Source organism: Kogia breviceps, chromosome 15, assembly GCF_026419965.1.
Source record: "Kogia breviceps isolate mKogBre1 chromosome 15, mKogBre1 haplotype 1, whole genome shotgun sequence".
Taxonomy (NCBI): Eukaryota; Metazoa; Chordata; class Mammalia; order Artiodactyla; family Physeteridae; genus Kogia; species Kogia breviceps.
This window is the reverse complement of record NC_081324.1, coordinates 79,101,769-79,118,573: the sequence shown is the minus strand read 5'-3', so window position 1 is coordinate 79,118,573 and position 16,805 is coordinate 79,101,769. Positions and strand designations below refer to the sequence as shown.

The 16,805-nt window shown below is 45.3% G+C and overlaps 1 protein-coding gene and 1 pseudogene across 1 annotated transcript in view; both read left to right on the top strand.

Moving 5' to 3' along the window:
* Positions 1 to 5,485: 5,485 nt before the first annotated feature.
* LOC131742820 (large ribosomal subunit protein eL38 pseudogene) lies at positions 5,486 to 5,698 on the top strand (annotated as a pseudogene).
* Positions 5,699 to 15,652: 9,954 nt separating this feature from the next.
* The window catches only part of VSIG10 (V-set and immunoglobulin domain containing 10), a 37,909-nt gene continuing 36,756 nt past the window's right edge, over positions 15,653 to 16,805 (top strand). The window contains exon 1 of the mRNA XM_059041080.2: positions 15,653 to 16,527. Within this exon, the coding sequence (XP_058897063.1) occupies positions 16,449 to 16,527 (79 nt within the window). The 5' untranslated portion in view covers positions 15,653 to 16,448. The remainder of the gene's footprint in view (positions 16,528 to 16,805) is intronic.

Genomic DNA, 16,805 nt, shown 5'->3' with positions numbered 1-16,805 from the left:
ATGGTTCCCCAGTCAAGACTCCAGATGAATGAGGTGTCCGGTTCCTGGTTAAAAACTAATGTGTGGGCTTCCTTGCTGGTCCTGTGGTTAAGCCTCCACGCTTCCACTGCAGGGGCACGGGTTAGATCCCTGGTTGGGGAACTAGGATTCCTTATGCTGTGTGGTGCAGCCAAAAAAAAAAAATAATAAAAATAAAAAACAACAACAGCAAAAAACAGAAAAACCTATGTGTGACTTCTCAGGCCTGACGGTAGGCAATTCAGAGGGTTTACCTGGCAGGCCTCCCAGGGGAAAGCTGCCCCCTTCCCCCCCATGCCAGACCTGGTGCACAGACAGCACATTGCAGTCTCTAAGGGAATTGCAGTCCAGGACTCAGCCCCTCTGACCAGTCATGCTCTTATGCATATTATGCTCCTTCCTTCTTGGGTCCCTTTATCTGAGGTCCTGGGCAGAGGTCCTCTCCAGGCACCTCTGCCCCGGCCCCCTTATTGGGGGTGAGGGGACATGACCTTGCAGACACTTGCTCACTCTGACTCCACACCAGGTACTTTTCCACTCCAATCCCTCGTCCCTCTACATCCTCACCGCCCAAGTCCCAGGAGCTATAAACTGCTAGAGCCTTTTTTCTGGGGTCCCTTCAACAGTGAGATACATATAGGGGAAAATGCAACAGGGAGAGTAGGTCCTTTCTCCAGTTTCAGCCTCTTCCCTAAACCATCGCAGCAAGTGATCAACAGCTTAACTCTTTCATTTTCAGCTTGTTGCTTTATTAGGCTACTTGCACACCTGACACTTCAGCGCTCTCTCCCAGCTAGACTGCGATCCTGACAAGGAGACCCCAGATTAGGCCGACACCTTGACTGCAGTCTCTTGAGAGACCCTGAGGCAGAGCCCCTGATCCACAGAAACTGTGAGATGATGTATGTATATTGTTTTAAGCTGCAGAGCTTGTGGTGATTTATTATGCAGCAATAGCTGACCAATGATAGCCACCAACGGCTTCAGGCCTGCATTCATTCAAATTAGCAACCCCAGCAGAAAGAGGGGTTCCATTGCTCCACACCTCCAGCAGAAGATAGGGACTGCCTCTTACTAATCCAGACCGGCTGTGTGTCTAGTCCTAACCCACTCGTTATCATTCTGACCAGCCTGGGTCCTCATCCACTCCCATAGCTCCATCCCAACCCTGTTTGCCTAGAGTTGGGGAGAGGCAGCTTTCCAAAGGAAAATAATTGCGCCAATAATAGAAAGAAGAGAAACAGAGGCAGGAAAGCAAAAGCAAGACCTGTTTTCTACAAGTAGCAAGGAAGTAAAGCCCACACCTTCACAGAGATACTGTTAACCAGCTCAAGAGAGCAACTTGCAAGCATCGTGTCAGTAAGCGCCTTGCCCGACTACACAGGTAGTACAAATTACCTCTGATACCAGCCACTTCATTAGACTCCATCTCTACTTAACAAAATTTTATTGGCTTACTAGAACTTTCTGCATGCTCCAGAAATAAAGAAACTGCAGTTGACCCTTGAACAACACGGTTTTGAACTGTGCAGGTCCACTTGCTCATGGGTTTTTTTCAATACATATAATGGAAAATCTTTTGGAGATTTGTGACAATTTGAAAAAACTCTCAGATGAACCACGTAGCCTAGAAATATGGAAACAAATTAAGAAAAAGGTAAGTCCTGAAAGCATAAAATATATATAAATATACATATAACATACAAAATATATGTTGACTGTTTATGTTATCAGGAAGGCTTCTGGTCAACAGTAGGCTATTAAGTTTTAGAGGAGTCAACATTTATATGTGGATTTTTGACTGCATGGAGGGGTTGCCTCTAATCCCCATGTTGTTCAAGGGTCAACTGTATATTTATGAAAACACATTAACCTACCACTTATTTTGATTTCCCCAACTTGTTTGAATTTGTCCAGAAGTTCAAGGCAAGTGAACAAAGAGATTAGAAAACAAAAGGGTGCCCGGCCATTTCTCTGTAGTTGAGTCAAAGTCCTAGAACGGCAATGTCAGAAATACAGAAATATATATGTATATTAAAAAATAAATACATTATCTACATATATAACTTTTGTGAATTCCACTTTGGAAAGAGAGAGAGAAATTTAAGTTTACTTAAAAAGAAATTTATTTTTTTAAAACAATTTTTAAAAATCTTTTGGCTGCGTCGCATGACACGTGGGATCCTAGTTCCCCTGACCAAGGATCAAACCTGTGTCCCCTGAGGTGGAAGCAGAGTCTTAACCACTGGACTACCACGGAAGTCCCAAAAAGAAATTTACTTTTAAAATTCAAATTTACTACAGCGTAAGTAGTTTGAGGGGCTACGTGTTTGGCTTTACACACTGACATTGGACTTCTACATAACATATGGTGTATTGTTCTTCTCAGTTTCCCGTGAGACACCTTGACTATGATTGTACATTTCAATTTGCTGTCATGGGAAATGAGATGTGTATTTCACTGAAGTATCTTCCATCTCTCTAACTCAACCCCTCCTCCCACGATTAAGAGTCCAAATAACCCCCCCATATGCAAAAATATATGTGTGTGTATATATATATATATATATATATACATTATATATATACACTATCATCCAATACCCTTTTAGATTAAGATACAGTGGTTCCCACTCTCATATTTATGCTGAAAAAAATACCCCCAAAATGTCCTTTTGGGAGGATATATGTACCTGAAGGAAGGAGATGCAAGAAGTCATGGAGAACAAAGAAACTGGTAAACATATGGGTAAATATAAATATGCATTGATTGTAAAAAGCAATAACAGGATGTTCAGGAGGAGGATAGAGATCACGGTTAACTCTAGAGCAGCAGCATCCAATAGAAATAAAAGTTGAGGACTTCCCTGGTGGCGCAGTGGTTGGGAATCCGCCTGCCAGTACAGGGGACACAGGTTCGAGCCCTGGCCCGGGAAGATCCCACATGCTGAGGAGCAACTAAGCCCATGCGCCACAACTACTGAGCTTGCCTTCTGGAGCCCACAAGCCCCAACTACTGAGCCCGAGTGCCGTGACTACCGAAGACCCCACGCCTAGAGCCGGTGCTCCGCAACAAGAGAATCCACCGCAGTGAGAAGCCCGCGCACCACAATGAAGAGTAGTTCCTGATAACCGCAACTAGAGAAAGCCCGTGCGCAGCAATGAAGACCCAACGCAGCAAACAAAAAAAGGTCTCGATTTGATCACTAAAAAAAAAGGAAATAAAAGTTGAGCCACATATGTAATTTAAAATTTTTCAAGTAGTCACATTAAAAAAAATTTCTTAAAGCAGGTGAATTTAATAAAAATTAAAAGCAGGTGAAATTAATTTAAATAATGTATTTCATTTAACCCAATGTACCCCAAAATATCACTATTTCTACCATATAAGCTGGTGTGATTGCAGGGAAAGTGAGCTTAGAAATCACTTCTCTTTTAAATCTAAAATATACAACATTAACAAAGACTGGGGGCAATGCTCAACTCACACTGTTGGAAGGACTAGAGAGTAGTATAACTTTTCTAGAGGGCAATTTGGCAGGATCTATCAAAATTTCACTATGCATGATTTTTTCTCCAATAATAATACCTCTCCTGAGAATTTTTCCTGCAGGAAATCTTACGAGGTTCACAAAGCCTGAACATTGCTATGAAGCATGGGGTGTTCATTGTTTTGTATTTTGTGATAATGAAAAGGAGGAAACAATTTAAATGCCCATTGAGTGGAGGATTAACTGGATTATGATGAATTCACACTATGGAATCATCATAACTATGGAATACTGGGTAATCTTTAAAAAGCATTAGCTGAATTTAAATGTAGTGACAGGAAGCCAGACACAAAAGGCCGTATATTATATGATTCCATTTATATGAAATATCCACAATAGGCAATTCCATAGAGACAAAAAGTAGATCAGTGTTTGCCAGGAGCTGGGAGGTGTGAGAAAGGCAATGACTGCCGGTGGGTATGGGGTTTCTTTTTGAGGTGATGAGAATGATCTGGAATTAATGGTGATGGCTGCACAAACTTATGAATGTACAAACACGCACTGAACTGTACACTTTATTTAAAAGGGTAAAAAAAAAAAAGCAAGTCGCTTACATATATATAGTGTGGGATCTCATCTATGCTTTTTAAAAAAATCTGTATGTTTACATGTTGTATATAATGCATGTGTATGTAAACACACAACTGGAAGGATAAACAACAGTTAACTGTGGTTTTTTTTAGGGAGAAATAAAGAACTTAAGATTTGTTACAAGGACTTTTACTTCCCACAGGTGGACTGAATTAAATTATATTTTTTAAAAAATTTCCTTTTAAGACAAATAAAATATTTCTGCTTAATTGACAAGCAGGAAAGTTTTTAAAAAACGGGAAACAAGGGCTTCCGTGATGGCGCAGTGATTGAGATCCCGCCTGCCGATGCAGGGGACACGGGTTCGTGCCTCGGACTGGGAAGATCCCACGTGCCGCGGAGCGGCTGGGCCCGTGAGCCGTGGCCGCTGAGCCTGCGCGTGCTGAGCCTGTGCTCCGCGACGGGAGAGACCACAACAGTGAGAGGCCCGCCTAGCACAAAAAAAACCCCGGGAAACTAAAGTAAGCCAAATAATTAGTATAGTTATGTTGATTATTTGATATAAAAAATGTAGATAAAAATTATAATTTTTGTCATTGTAAAATATTATGAATTATAATTTATATATTGGATTGGCCAAAGTGTTCATTTGGGTTTTTCTATAAGATGTTACAGAAGAACCTGAACGAACTTTTTGGCCAATTCAATAATTATAATGTTAAATTTTATTATTCTACTTTATTGATATTATCTTTTATATAATTATAATATTATAATAAATTATAAAATAATAATATACATATTCTGCATGTCCCAAATGACATAATGATATTTATTCAGCTTTCTTCTTTGTGAGGTTCCAGGCTAAGCCTCTCATAATGACTTTCTCTCACATAATCTTCTCAACATTTCCTAAGGTAAGGGCCACAGTTATCCTTCCCATCAATGCCATTGACACCAGAGGAAGCAGGCTCAGAGAGATCTCATAGGCAAGCTTAGAAGCAGTGGGCTAGAGATATAATAACAATTATTTTTTTTTTGGCTGCACGGCTTGTGGGATCTTAGTACCCTGACCAGGGATTGAACCCGTGCCCTTGGCAGTGAAAGCACGGAGTCTTAACCACTGGACCGCCAGGGAATTCCTGAGATATAAATCTGAGTGTGTTTGATACCAGAACCCAGGGTCTTATCCTGCAGCCGGTTAGAAAAGATCGGAATGCAGGCTGGGAAACAGAGAGCATAAGAAAGTGAAGAAGTGGCAGTGAGGGTCTCTCGGGCTGTACGTGGGGAATGGAGGGTAATCTGTGGTAATCCAGGCTGGGTGACATCTTGGGACCCCGGGCCTGGACCGAAGGTGCCAGCCAGGCTCTCCTTGTCTCTTCGCCATGCCTCACAAAATTGAGGAAATCAAGGACTTTCTGCTTACAGCCAGGCGAAAGGACGCCAAGTCTGTCAAGATCAAGAAAAATAAGGATAATGTGAAGTTTAAAGTTCGATGCAGCAGATACCTTTACACCTTGGTCATCACAGACAAAGAGAAGGCAGAGAAGCTGAAGCAGTTCCTGCTCCCAGCTTTGGCAGTGAAGAAGCTGAAATGAACCCCGCCTGCTGATTTGAACTGTATTAAAATTTTAAAAATTAAAAAAAAGAAGAAAGAAAGTGCAAAAGTCACTAAGGAGATAAATGTTGAGGACAAGGGCAGTGAAACTTACCTGTGACTTTATATAAACTTAGATGAAGATGCCCATTTAAAGATGGTCCCCAAAAGACAGGCTGTACCCTGAAGCAGGGGAGATAAGCAACTCCTGGGGAGGCCAGATAGCCCCTGGAAGGGGAGAAACTGAACTGATTGTCAAGAAGATGGTTCTGGGCAAACAAGAACCATCTTCAAGATTCTAGAGTTTTGTGAGCAAGAGATGCCAAAATAAATCCTCTCCTGAGCGCTATGTTCAGTGTTGCTGTTCGTTTCTGTTGGGGCCAACACTCTGTTTGTTCACTTACCATTTACTGAATGTCTACCAAGCCCTGTGCTAGACTCTGAAGACACAGGCATGGATGAAACATCGTCTGTACCTTCAGAGAGATTCCAGGATGGAGCAGGAAGACAGACGTGTAAAGTGATTCTTACAATTCAGAGTGGCAAGGGTTCTGATATAAATTTCCAGAGGGTGCTACAGGAATACAGGAGAAGGGTACCTGTCCCTGCTGTGTACACCAAGGAAGACTTCTTGGAAGAGGTGACCACTTGAGCCCAAAGAATTTGTGGGAATTAGCCAGGTGAAGGAGGGAGTCGAGGGCATCCCTGGTGGTGGAAAGAGCAAGAACATGGGTGAGGGACATGGGGGTGTAGGAACACCATGGCTTGATTGAAACAGTCATTGTCAGACATGGTTGGAGCTACAGGGAAGAGTGAGGGCTCTGTGAGGGTAAAGCCCACTCTTTTTTCTGTTCCCCATTGTTACTGCAGCATCCAGCATGGTGCCTGGCACACAGCAGAGCTCAGAACTCCAGTAAGGAGTGTGGGAACAGAGGGGAGGAGATGGGCTCCAGGGCTGGAGTGTGGGAGTGACTGAAGGGTGTATATGTCTGAAAGGACTTTGGCAATGAACAAATCCGCTGAAAAGTGAAATTTCACATTCCTTGGGGTTTTGCCTTTTGGGAGTTTCCTATTTGTAAAAATACAGATTCATTGCTATTTGACATTGGACTCGTACAACAAAGAATGTTGCTCACCACCCGTTTCTACAAGGATTAAGTCATTAGCCACTGCAGTGATTGACCGACAGTGCACCCTGACAGGAATTCAGGATGAAAACCAGGATGGGGCACTCCGTGCTTTAGAAAACAGGCCCCTTACATAGTTAGGGTGTATATTCCAGGAAGAATTTTAATGAACCCAGATTCCTTCATCTTCCCATACATAGTAAAGCACTAAAATCATGAACTGAGATACCTGTTACTTGTGACTAGCTGTAACCTGTTACCGAGATGCATGCTTGACTGCATGTATTCCCTCGCCAAAATCATATGTATACTGGCCTCTCCCTCTACGTCTTTGAAGCAGTTCCTCAGAGTTACTTAGAGACTCTTTCCCAGGCTATTGTCCTCAATAAGGTACCTGAATAAAACTGAAACACACAATTCATGTTGTGCGTTTTCTTATTTCCATCGACAGAACGGTCAGAGATACGTGTTGAGAAGAAAAAGGAGGTCTAGGGTAGTTAAACCTAAAAATAACTTACTTGTCCAGGAGTCTAACCTTCCATCTCCTATTTCCACAAATGCCCTATATCCTCTGAAGGCGCCCACCTGGAACCCCTGCCTCTCCAGAACCCAGCCGTGAATCAGGACTGCCAAACCACAGAAACAAAGGTCATAGAGTCCACAGCGGAGCAGGTAATTTTCTCATTTAGCGTCTCTGTATTCTTATGTTACCCAGAGTTCTAATAAGTTTAGTGTCTGTGTCCCAAGGTAGAGAATGTATAAAGCAACAAATTAAAGCAGCAAATTGACAGGAGCAAGAAGCACAGTTATGTTTGTAGTTACCGATTGTTGGACATCTACTGCCTGCAGGGTACTTTACTGGAGTATGCCTCATCAAATCCACTCAATAACCCCCAGAAACGGAGGCTCCAAGAGGGGTAAATAACTTACCTAAGGACACATGGAAACGTAAGCAAACCTGGCAGATAGGAGGAACCAAACCCGTGCTCAGAGCCTAACCCGCAGGAGGAATTAAAGAAACAGCAGTCTGGGGCGATTTTGTGTGAGATAAGCCCTTCTAGTTCCCACAGATAGCAAGGTTCAGACACAAAAGGTCATTCCTGGAATCGTCATGAGAAAAGATTGCATTGTGTCCACTGTGCTCTGTTCAGAGTAAGGGAACTGTGTGCTACATTTCAGAAATATCAGAACTTGGATAAGTGGGTGAGTTCTGGCTTTGTCCATGAGCTGTGACCTTGAGCACACTGCCGCTTTTCCTCCTCTGATGGTGAGGGTTATTGTTTAAACCAACAATCTCTGAAATTCTTTGAGTTCCAGGCAGCTTGGACCAACTCCTATCTCTTGGAAGACCTTGGCTATGGAACCCAGAGTCCATTCAGGGCTGAGAGCGCCACCTGGTGATTCAACCTTGTAAGAGAAATCTTTTACTTCCTCCTGTGCCCAGCCAACCCAGTCGACAATTCCAGTTTAGACCTGCAGGATGGTTTTTTTTTCCCCTAACTCCTTGAAATTGCTTTTAAAATGTTGCGAATATGTGCATTTTCCTGGGAAGAGGGTACATAGATTTTCATCACAAGTTTCTTAATCCTCCCTTTCCCCAGTCCAAGTTTTTACTTCTGTCAGTAAATGTGAGGCCCAGTGCAGAAGTGATTCATTCTATAAACATGGGCTGGAGGCTGTGACTTTGTTTGGAAAGTTATTTTACCTCTCCGAGCCTCAGCTTCCTCATTTGTAAAATGTAGATAAGATTTGTACCTCCTTCTGAAGTTTGCTCAAAGAATAGGAGGAGAAATTCCATAGAAAGTGTGCCTGGCAAGAGCATTGATATATATTATGAGGAAATTTTCTCAAAATCTTGCAAGAAGTCAGCCATTGGCTGGAAAAGCCAGGATGCAAGTAGGTACTGTGTCTCTGCCACTTTAGCAGAGACAGGGAATTCTAGACAGGGAATGCAAAAATCTTAGAGTGGAATTAAGTTTAATGCACTTGTCTTTGAGAAATGGGATGGAACTATTGCAAGGTGGGAGAAAGAATTGAAGCGAACAAAGATCAGATTCTGGGACCCTAAGAGGTTGGGAATTCCTGGCTACACAGCCGAAGGAGTTTGACTGAAATCTTTGGAAAAAGAACAAATAATGGCATAAAACACTACCTGACCACATTCCAGGCCGGTGCCTTGGCCTACTGAGAGTCCAATCAAAGTACAGAGAGGCAGGCTTTTGTAAAATGCCAGCGTCTGCTCATAGTAGAGCATCAAAGGAAGCAAGAACAACCTTTTTTCCAGAAGACGTGAGTGGAATGATGGTTAAGGCAGAGAGGAAACTAGAAAAGAAGTGCCCCAAGTTCTCTGAGTCCCTTAGTGGCTTAAATATTTATTGAATGTCCATCAAGTGATGAATGGATAAACACTATGTGTTATCTCCATACACTGGAATATAATTTCGCCATAAAAAGAAAGGAGGTACTGATACCTGCTACAACATGGATGAACACATTATGCTAATTGAAAACTTTATGCTAAGTGAAAGCAGCCAGTCACAACACACAGTGTTTGATTTCATTTATATGAAATGACCAGAATAGGCAAATCCGTAGAGACAGAAAGTAGATTACTGTTTGCCAGGGGTTGGGTGTGGCGGTTGGAAGGAATTGAGAGTAATAGCTAAAGGGTAAGGGATTTCTTTTGGGGGTTAAAAAAAGTCTAAAATTGATTGTGGTGATGGCTGAGAACTCTGTGACTATACTAAACACCACTGAATTGTACACTTTAAATGGGAGAATGAAAGTGTGGTATGTGAAACGTCCTTCAACAGTGTTGTTGAAAAAAACTCTCATTGAACGTCACACATCTGGGTAATCACAACAGATGGATCCTCTATTATTACATAAACTTTGAAAACAAGTGTTCACGGGTGTGTAATATTCCGACGGGTGCATTTTAGGTAACCAGCAAAGACTGTAGTCTCCAGAAGTTGGTGAGACTGGTTGTACCTGGGGAAGAGGACTGAGGCCTGGGGGAGGTGGACAGATGGCTCACTTTCAAGATATAATTGCATCACAAAAGTGCTTGGATTTTGTTTGTTTGATTTAACTTTTTATTCACAAACACCAATGAAGTATCTATGTTCTCTGTCCCATCTATGTATCATTTTTTCCCCTCATTGTTTTGTCACTTTCCCATTTTTTTCTGCTTTAAAAAAATTTGTGGTAAAATACACAAAACGTAAAATTCACGTCTTGGGAGTCCCATGGTGGCCTAGTGGTTAGGATTCCGTGTTTTCACTGCCATGGCCCAGGTTCAATCCCTGGTCGGGGAAATGCAAGCCGCTTGGCGTGGCCAAAATAAAAAAATAAAATAAAATTGACGGTCTTAACCTTTTTTTTTAAAACCTTTTTAAGTGTACGGTTCAGTGACATTTAGGTACATTCACATTGTGCCACCATCACCACCATCCTTCTCCAGAGCTTGTCATCTTGCAAAATGGAAATGACAGATAAATGAAACTCTCCCCATTTCTCTGCCCACTCCTCACCCCCTCTACTTTCTGTCTCCAGGAACTTGATTGCACTAGGTACCTCTCAAATAAGTGGTGTCATACAGTATTTGTTCTTTTGTGACTGCTTTATTTCACTTAGCACAATGTCTGCAAGGTTCATCTGGACTCTTTTTTTAAACCATTAGCATTTTATAAGTTTTCCAGTTAAGAAAACTAGTTATTTGTCAAAAACAAACAATGTCTATTTTTAATATAAAGTTAAGGGGAAAAAGCAGGAATGAAAACTGTAAAATGTCATCACAACTTTGTAAAAAAAAAAAAAAAAAAATCACACATTGGAACTCCACAGAAAAGTTCCTGGTGATGATAGTGATCACTTCTGAATGACTTATGGTTACTTTTTATTTTCTCTCTTTGTCTTTTCATTATTCTAGACTAAGCGTAACGTGCTATGTTTATAATCAGGAACACAGCAAATGCTAACTTAAAAATAGACAACTTCGGGAAACTGCTTCATCCAAGCTTTCTCAGGATACCCTGAGCTTACTAAGTTCTTCGGTCCCCATGAATTCCATACATTTGTGCCTGCCCATCCACGTGGCCCAGTTTGGAGTTAGGAAGGTAACATTTATGTTGGCCGACAAATGCGCTTAATAGGTGAGGGTGAGCGCAGAAAACAGGAGTTGTTTTGTTTTTCCCTTTGGCCGCGCAGCTTGCAGGATCTTAGTCGCCCGACCAAGGATTGAACCTGGGCCCCTGGCAGTGAGAGCGCAGAGTCCTAACCACTGGACCGCCAGGGAATTCCTGAGAACAGGAGTTTGATGGGAGAATGTATTCACCTGAGTCATCTGGTACAACTGGCTCCCAGCGGGCCTCCTCCTGGGTAATCCTGTTGTTTCCCACCTTGGAGTGGTCTCATGGGGGAAAGTGGGCCGTTCCAGAGGTACTGGCTCTGGAGAGCTGACTGTGCCTATAGTTTAGTAACTTCACAGTGATAACTTGTAATTGGCTGTTGTGGAAGTATTTACACCATGGAGATTGGTGGACACTACAATCACCCTCACTGCCACCGGCCGAGAGTCTGTGGTTCCACATTCACCAGCACAGGCTGGGCTTCTTTCATCCTTTACGATGAGTGAGCCATGCATCTCTTTTCAGCTGCTGGTTGCCCATTTCTCAGGGCACTGGATGATCACTTTTCTCATGCCTCAGTAAGCAGCATTTTATCTTCTGGGGGTGGATCTGCTTCCAAGTCCTGTGGTTCTTTGTCACTTGGAGACACTGAACTTCAAGCTCTTGGTCTTGAGTCCAGAGAGGAGACCCTGGGCTTCCGTCAAAAATGGATTCATTTTGCAACTCTCTATTTTTCGTTTTCCTCTCTCATCCTGCCAGCTTTGTTTTTGGCCGCACCTCGCGGGATCTTAGTTCCCCGACTGGGCATGGAATGCAGGGCCCCATCAGTGGAAGCGTAGAGTCCTAACCACTGGACCACCAGGCAAGTCCCCCAGCCAGCTTCTTTTTGGAACTTCGCCTGATTTGGAACTTTCTTGCTACAGCACCTGCAACTCAATTCTTTTCTTCCGGGCAGAAGGCAGAGGAGAGGTGAGAGAAGGTGGTGTCTGGGGAAGGGTTAGCAGGCTTTCTTCTCCAGAGAGGAAGCCAGGTTGATTTTGTTGTCCCTGGTTTCTGAGGCACCAACCTGTGGGTCCCTGACCCATCCAAGAAGGCATGAGTAGGATTTTGTCATCCACCTCCTAGTAATGCTTTTTTTTTAAATTAATTTTTTATTGGAGTATAATTGATTTACAAGGTTGTGTTAGTTTCTGCCTGTACAGCAAAGTGAATCAGGTATACATACATATACATATATCCACTCTCTTCTAGACTCTTTTCCCATATAGGCCATTACAGAGCACTGAATAGAATTCCCTGTGCTAGACAGCAGGTTTCCATTATCTTTTATATATAGTAGTGTGTATATGTTGATCGCAATCTCCCTTTTTATTCCCCCTCCACAGTTCTAGTTCTATAGTTTTATAGCACATGGTAGGCATCCCACTAGACAGACCTCTCAGTAATTCTTGAAGTGAGGGGTCCAGAGCTGGACCTGAGGGGCCAGGCTGCTATCTGAGCTGTTCCCAACTGGCCCGCCCTTTCTGAGCCCCCAGGAGAGGCTGAACGGAGAGGCACGTTGTTGCTAAGAAACCTTTCAGCATTACCTCTAGGGAGGGGACTTGGCAAGAGGAGTAGTGGGGCGGAAATAATAGGTGGCTGGATGGCTTCAAAGACCCAGGCTGCAGGAGTGCTGGCTCTGGAGTCAGGCAGGAGCCCCACCCCATTCCTCCCGCCAACTGATCAAGATGACACTGCCTCATGGGACTTCCCTGGCGGTCCAGTGGTTAAGACTCTGTGCTCCCAATGCAGGGGGCATGGGTTCGATCCCTGGTCGGGGAACTAAGATCCTGCATGCAGCACAGGCGTGGCCAAAAGAAAAAAAAAAAAGATGACACCCCCTCAGACCTGGGTTCAAATCCAGACTCCCCCATTTACTTGAGATGTAAATTGGCTGCTCTGAGCCATATGTCAATTGGGAAGGGTAATGAATGAATGCACACAAAGCACCTAACATAGAGTAAGTTTTTTCAATTCTTGGGGGGTGAAAATGAAACAAAACGAAAACAGCCATGTGTAGCAGCCTGAGGTGAGAGGTGTTTGAACCTCATGGGTTTTTGTTTTTTGTTTTTTTGCGGTACGTGGGCCTCTCACTGTTGTGGCCTCTCCCGCTGCGGAGCACAGGCTCCAGACGCACAGGCTCAGCGGCCATGGCTCACGGGCCCAGCCGCTCCGCGGCACGTGGGATCTTCCCGGACCAGGGCACGAACCCATGTCCCCTGCATCGGCAGGTGGGCTCTCAACCACTGCACCACCAGGGAAGCCCGAGCCTCATGTTTAATATCTGATTGCAGGATTTAGGAGTCCTGTCAGGTTCTGTCGGGGTGCATCTCAAATGACAGACTCTAAAGCGATGCTTTATAGACTTTTGAGTCCCTTACTTTATCTTCACGGCCATCCCATGAGGTAAACATTGACTATAAGGTGCAGATAGGTGAAACTAGGGCTTTAAAAGACCCCTGCCTTGCTCGAGACACCACAGTGAACCCCCAACTCATCCCTAATGTCACTGTTCTCGGAAGGGCATTTTCCACTGTCCAGAGCGGCCTGAAACACAACTGGAGTTAGGGCAGACCATTTCCTAACAAGTCCTGTCTCAGAGTCAGCAACAGCCTTCCCCAGACCAGAGAGAGTGGGTGCTTCCTGGGCCAGCTCTGTCCCACACTGAGTAGTCTGGAGGCTTCCTTTGAGCCCTGCTCAGGGAAATGCCCATGTCTGCTGGTCTGGTGACATCCAAAACATCCAGGCTGTAAAGAAAAATATATTGCCTGCCATTCCAGCTCTACAAGGATCAAGCCGCTAGCCACTGCAGTGGCCCATGACAGTGCAACCTCTAGGGAATTCAGGATGGAGAAAAACAGGAAACATTCTGTGCTTTGGATATACAGGCCCCTAAATGGTGAAGATGCATATCTAAGGAAAAATTTCAAATGACCCCAAATTCTTGCATCTTTCCATACATAGAAAAATGCTAAAATCATTAACTTAAGATGTCTGTTCTTTGTAGTTGTCAGTAATCTTTTGATGCTTGACTACATGTTTTTCCCAGCGAAAAAGATCATATACATCCTGGATTGTACCTTACCTCTTCAAGTGGTTCCTCAGAGCTACCTGAGAGACTGTCTCTGGGGCTGTGGTCCTCAGTAAGTTCTCGAAATACAACTTAACTCACAACTTTTACATGCCACATTTTTCTTTCAAGTAGACAAGACCATGGCAGCCTTTGTGTAAGTGACAAGATTGGAACTTGGTTTGGCAGGAATTGGAGTCAGACAGACATGGGTTCCAGACCTGGCTTTACCACCAACCGGCTTTGCGACCTGGAGCTTAACTTCCTAGCTGTACGTTTCTCACTTGTAAAATGGGATTGAATGATTCTTTAGGTCCAAGGGTTGGAGGGAGGGCCCAGTGAGATTACGTTTCTAAAACTGCTTTAGAAAAAGGCCCCAGCAATGCACATGTGAGGTGCTCTAATCACTGTTGTAAAATATCCTGTGGGAGGTTGATCCTTCCAGGAGTGGAGAACTGGTCAAGAGACTGTCCATTTGATTCAGCAAATATACCAGGAGGGTGTGCTCTGAGCAAGTCCCCCTGTGATGCACCACTAGGGTCACAGAAAATTCCAGACCCTCAGCTGAAAACTTGCCACTTATTAATTTTACTTATATCTTGTTAACTTCAGGTGAGGATGTGAGGTGTTTGTCAGGAAAGCTTGAGCAGCTTCAATATCAAAACCAATCAACTTTCATTTGTCTACTTAACAAATATATACTGGGTGGTAACCGAGGTGCCAGGCTCGGGGAAGACAGGACAGTGCGTCCTGGACATACTTTACTTTCCATCACCAAGTAAAAGATGAAAAACAGAAACAAAAGGGGGAGAGGAAGGAGGAAAACTTTCGGGAGCTGACCGAAGGGGTAAAATAATTGAGCAGAAGAGGAAAAAAAGGAACTGCAACATCATGGCTCAGTTCATGGGTGAAACATACATTTTTAGTGGTTTCAAGAGGATTTCCTCATGGAAAACTTATTTCAGTAAGGGGCCTTTGGGCAACAGAACGAATGATTTTCTTAATAGCATTGTTTGTTTTTCCCCAACATTTTTTTTTTTTTTTTTTTTTTTGTGGTATGGGGCCTCTCACTGTTGTGACCTCTCCCATTGCAGAGCACAGGCTCCGCTCCGTGGCATGTGGGATCTTCCCGGATCGGGGCACGAACGAACCCGTGTCCCCTGCATCGGCAAGAGGATTCTCAACCATTGTGCCACCACGGAAGCCCCCCCCCCAAACATTTTATGATGAGATGAGAGGGAAATTTTCAAACATAGAAAAATCCAAAGAAGGGGAACACTCACATATCCACTTCCTAGAGTCTACAGTTAATATTTCACTGTATTAGTTGCAGTTTTGTTTTTTTCAAGAGGAAGTTTCTGGTAGGGCTGTTTCAAGGATCAGCTTTTCCTGAGTATATCATAACCGTGTTTTCCCTAGGACAGAAGGCTGGGATGGGGGTGTGGCAGGAAGAGGGGGCTTTTAGGCTGGGAATGTAGTTCTCTGGGAACCAGACTGGCTCGGGGTGGGGAAACTAAAAAGGAAAAACAAAAAAGCTCCCAGAACCCAGTTCCGCTGCCCTGCCTCTTACTGTGTGGTCTCAGCCAGTTAACCGGAGGACCAGAGTCTCGTGGCTGCTCTTGGCTGGAAGGTCTAAGGGATCGTCTTTCTCCTGCTCTAGACTTGTCTTCCTTCTGCAAAGGGTAGAGAAAGGCAGCGATGGCGGCCCCGGCGTCCGTCCGGGGCACACGAAAACAACTAAGAATCCCTAGAACAGCCAAGCCGAGGGGACCCTGAATTCTGCCCCTTGGCAGCCGACCCCTCCGGCTCGCGACGCTCCTCCGGGTGCCGCATCCGGAGCGCCCGGGAGGTAGCAGCCGGCGGGCCGGGGCGACGGTGCCGTCCTGAGGCAGCCGCAGGCCTTTGCCCGACCCAGCCCGGCTGAGTGGGCTCGGGGAGGGACCAGCGTCTGTGCTCCTCCCCAGGCCTGGCCGGACCCGGCTCGGCGCGCCCCGGCGTGCGCCCTTTGCATAAAGCCCTCCTCCCCGGCCAAGGTAGAGGAAGTTGGGCTCCCGCCTGGATGGGCGGGAGGGAGCCCAGCTCCTGTTGTTTTCCGCCAGCGGGAGTGGGTGGCGGGCGCAGGGGGCGGGGTGCGCCCTCCCACCCCGGGCCGGGCGCTCGGGAGAGAGAATCGCGCTCGGAGCCCAGCGCAGTTCCCAGCCCCTGACATCGGGCTCATTCCAAGCATCCCTTTCGGGGGTTGCTGAAAGTGGAGCTACTCTGTCGTTCCGAGGACCTGGGAGGAACACTCAGTACCACCCCAGGGGCCGGAGTCCTTGGGGGCGCACACCCAGCCAAGCCGGAGCCTGCGTTTCCCGAGGGGCCCCTGCCCGCATCTGGGGCGAGATGGCCGCAGGCGTCTGGGCGTCCGAGCCCCGGGTCCTCGTCTGCCTCGGGGCGCTACTGTCCCGCTGGGTCGCCGCAGGTAAGGGGCTGCGATCTGGAGGGAAAAGTTGAGTTTTGGCAGTCAACGGTGGGGAGGGAGAGCCGGGGACCGAAATCCCTACGACTCCGCCGGATCCAGTTGTGCCGCGGCCCCGAAGTCGCCCCGGGAGGATCTTGAGTATCCTGCTCGCAGCTCGGCTTTTTGCAGGAAGGAATTTTCCCGGATGCTTGATAGAAGGCAAGACATCCCCACCCTTGGAGTGGGCGAGGCTCGAGGGGCCTGCGGAGAGGTGATGGGAAAATTGGGGAAATCGAAGA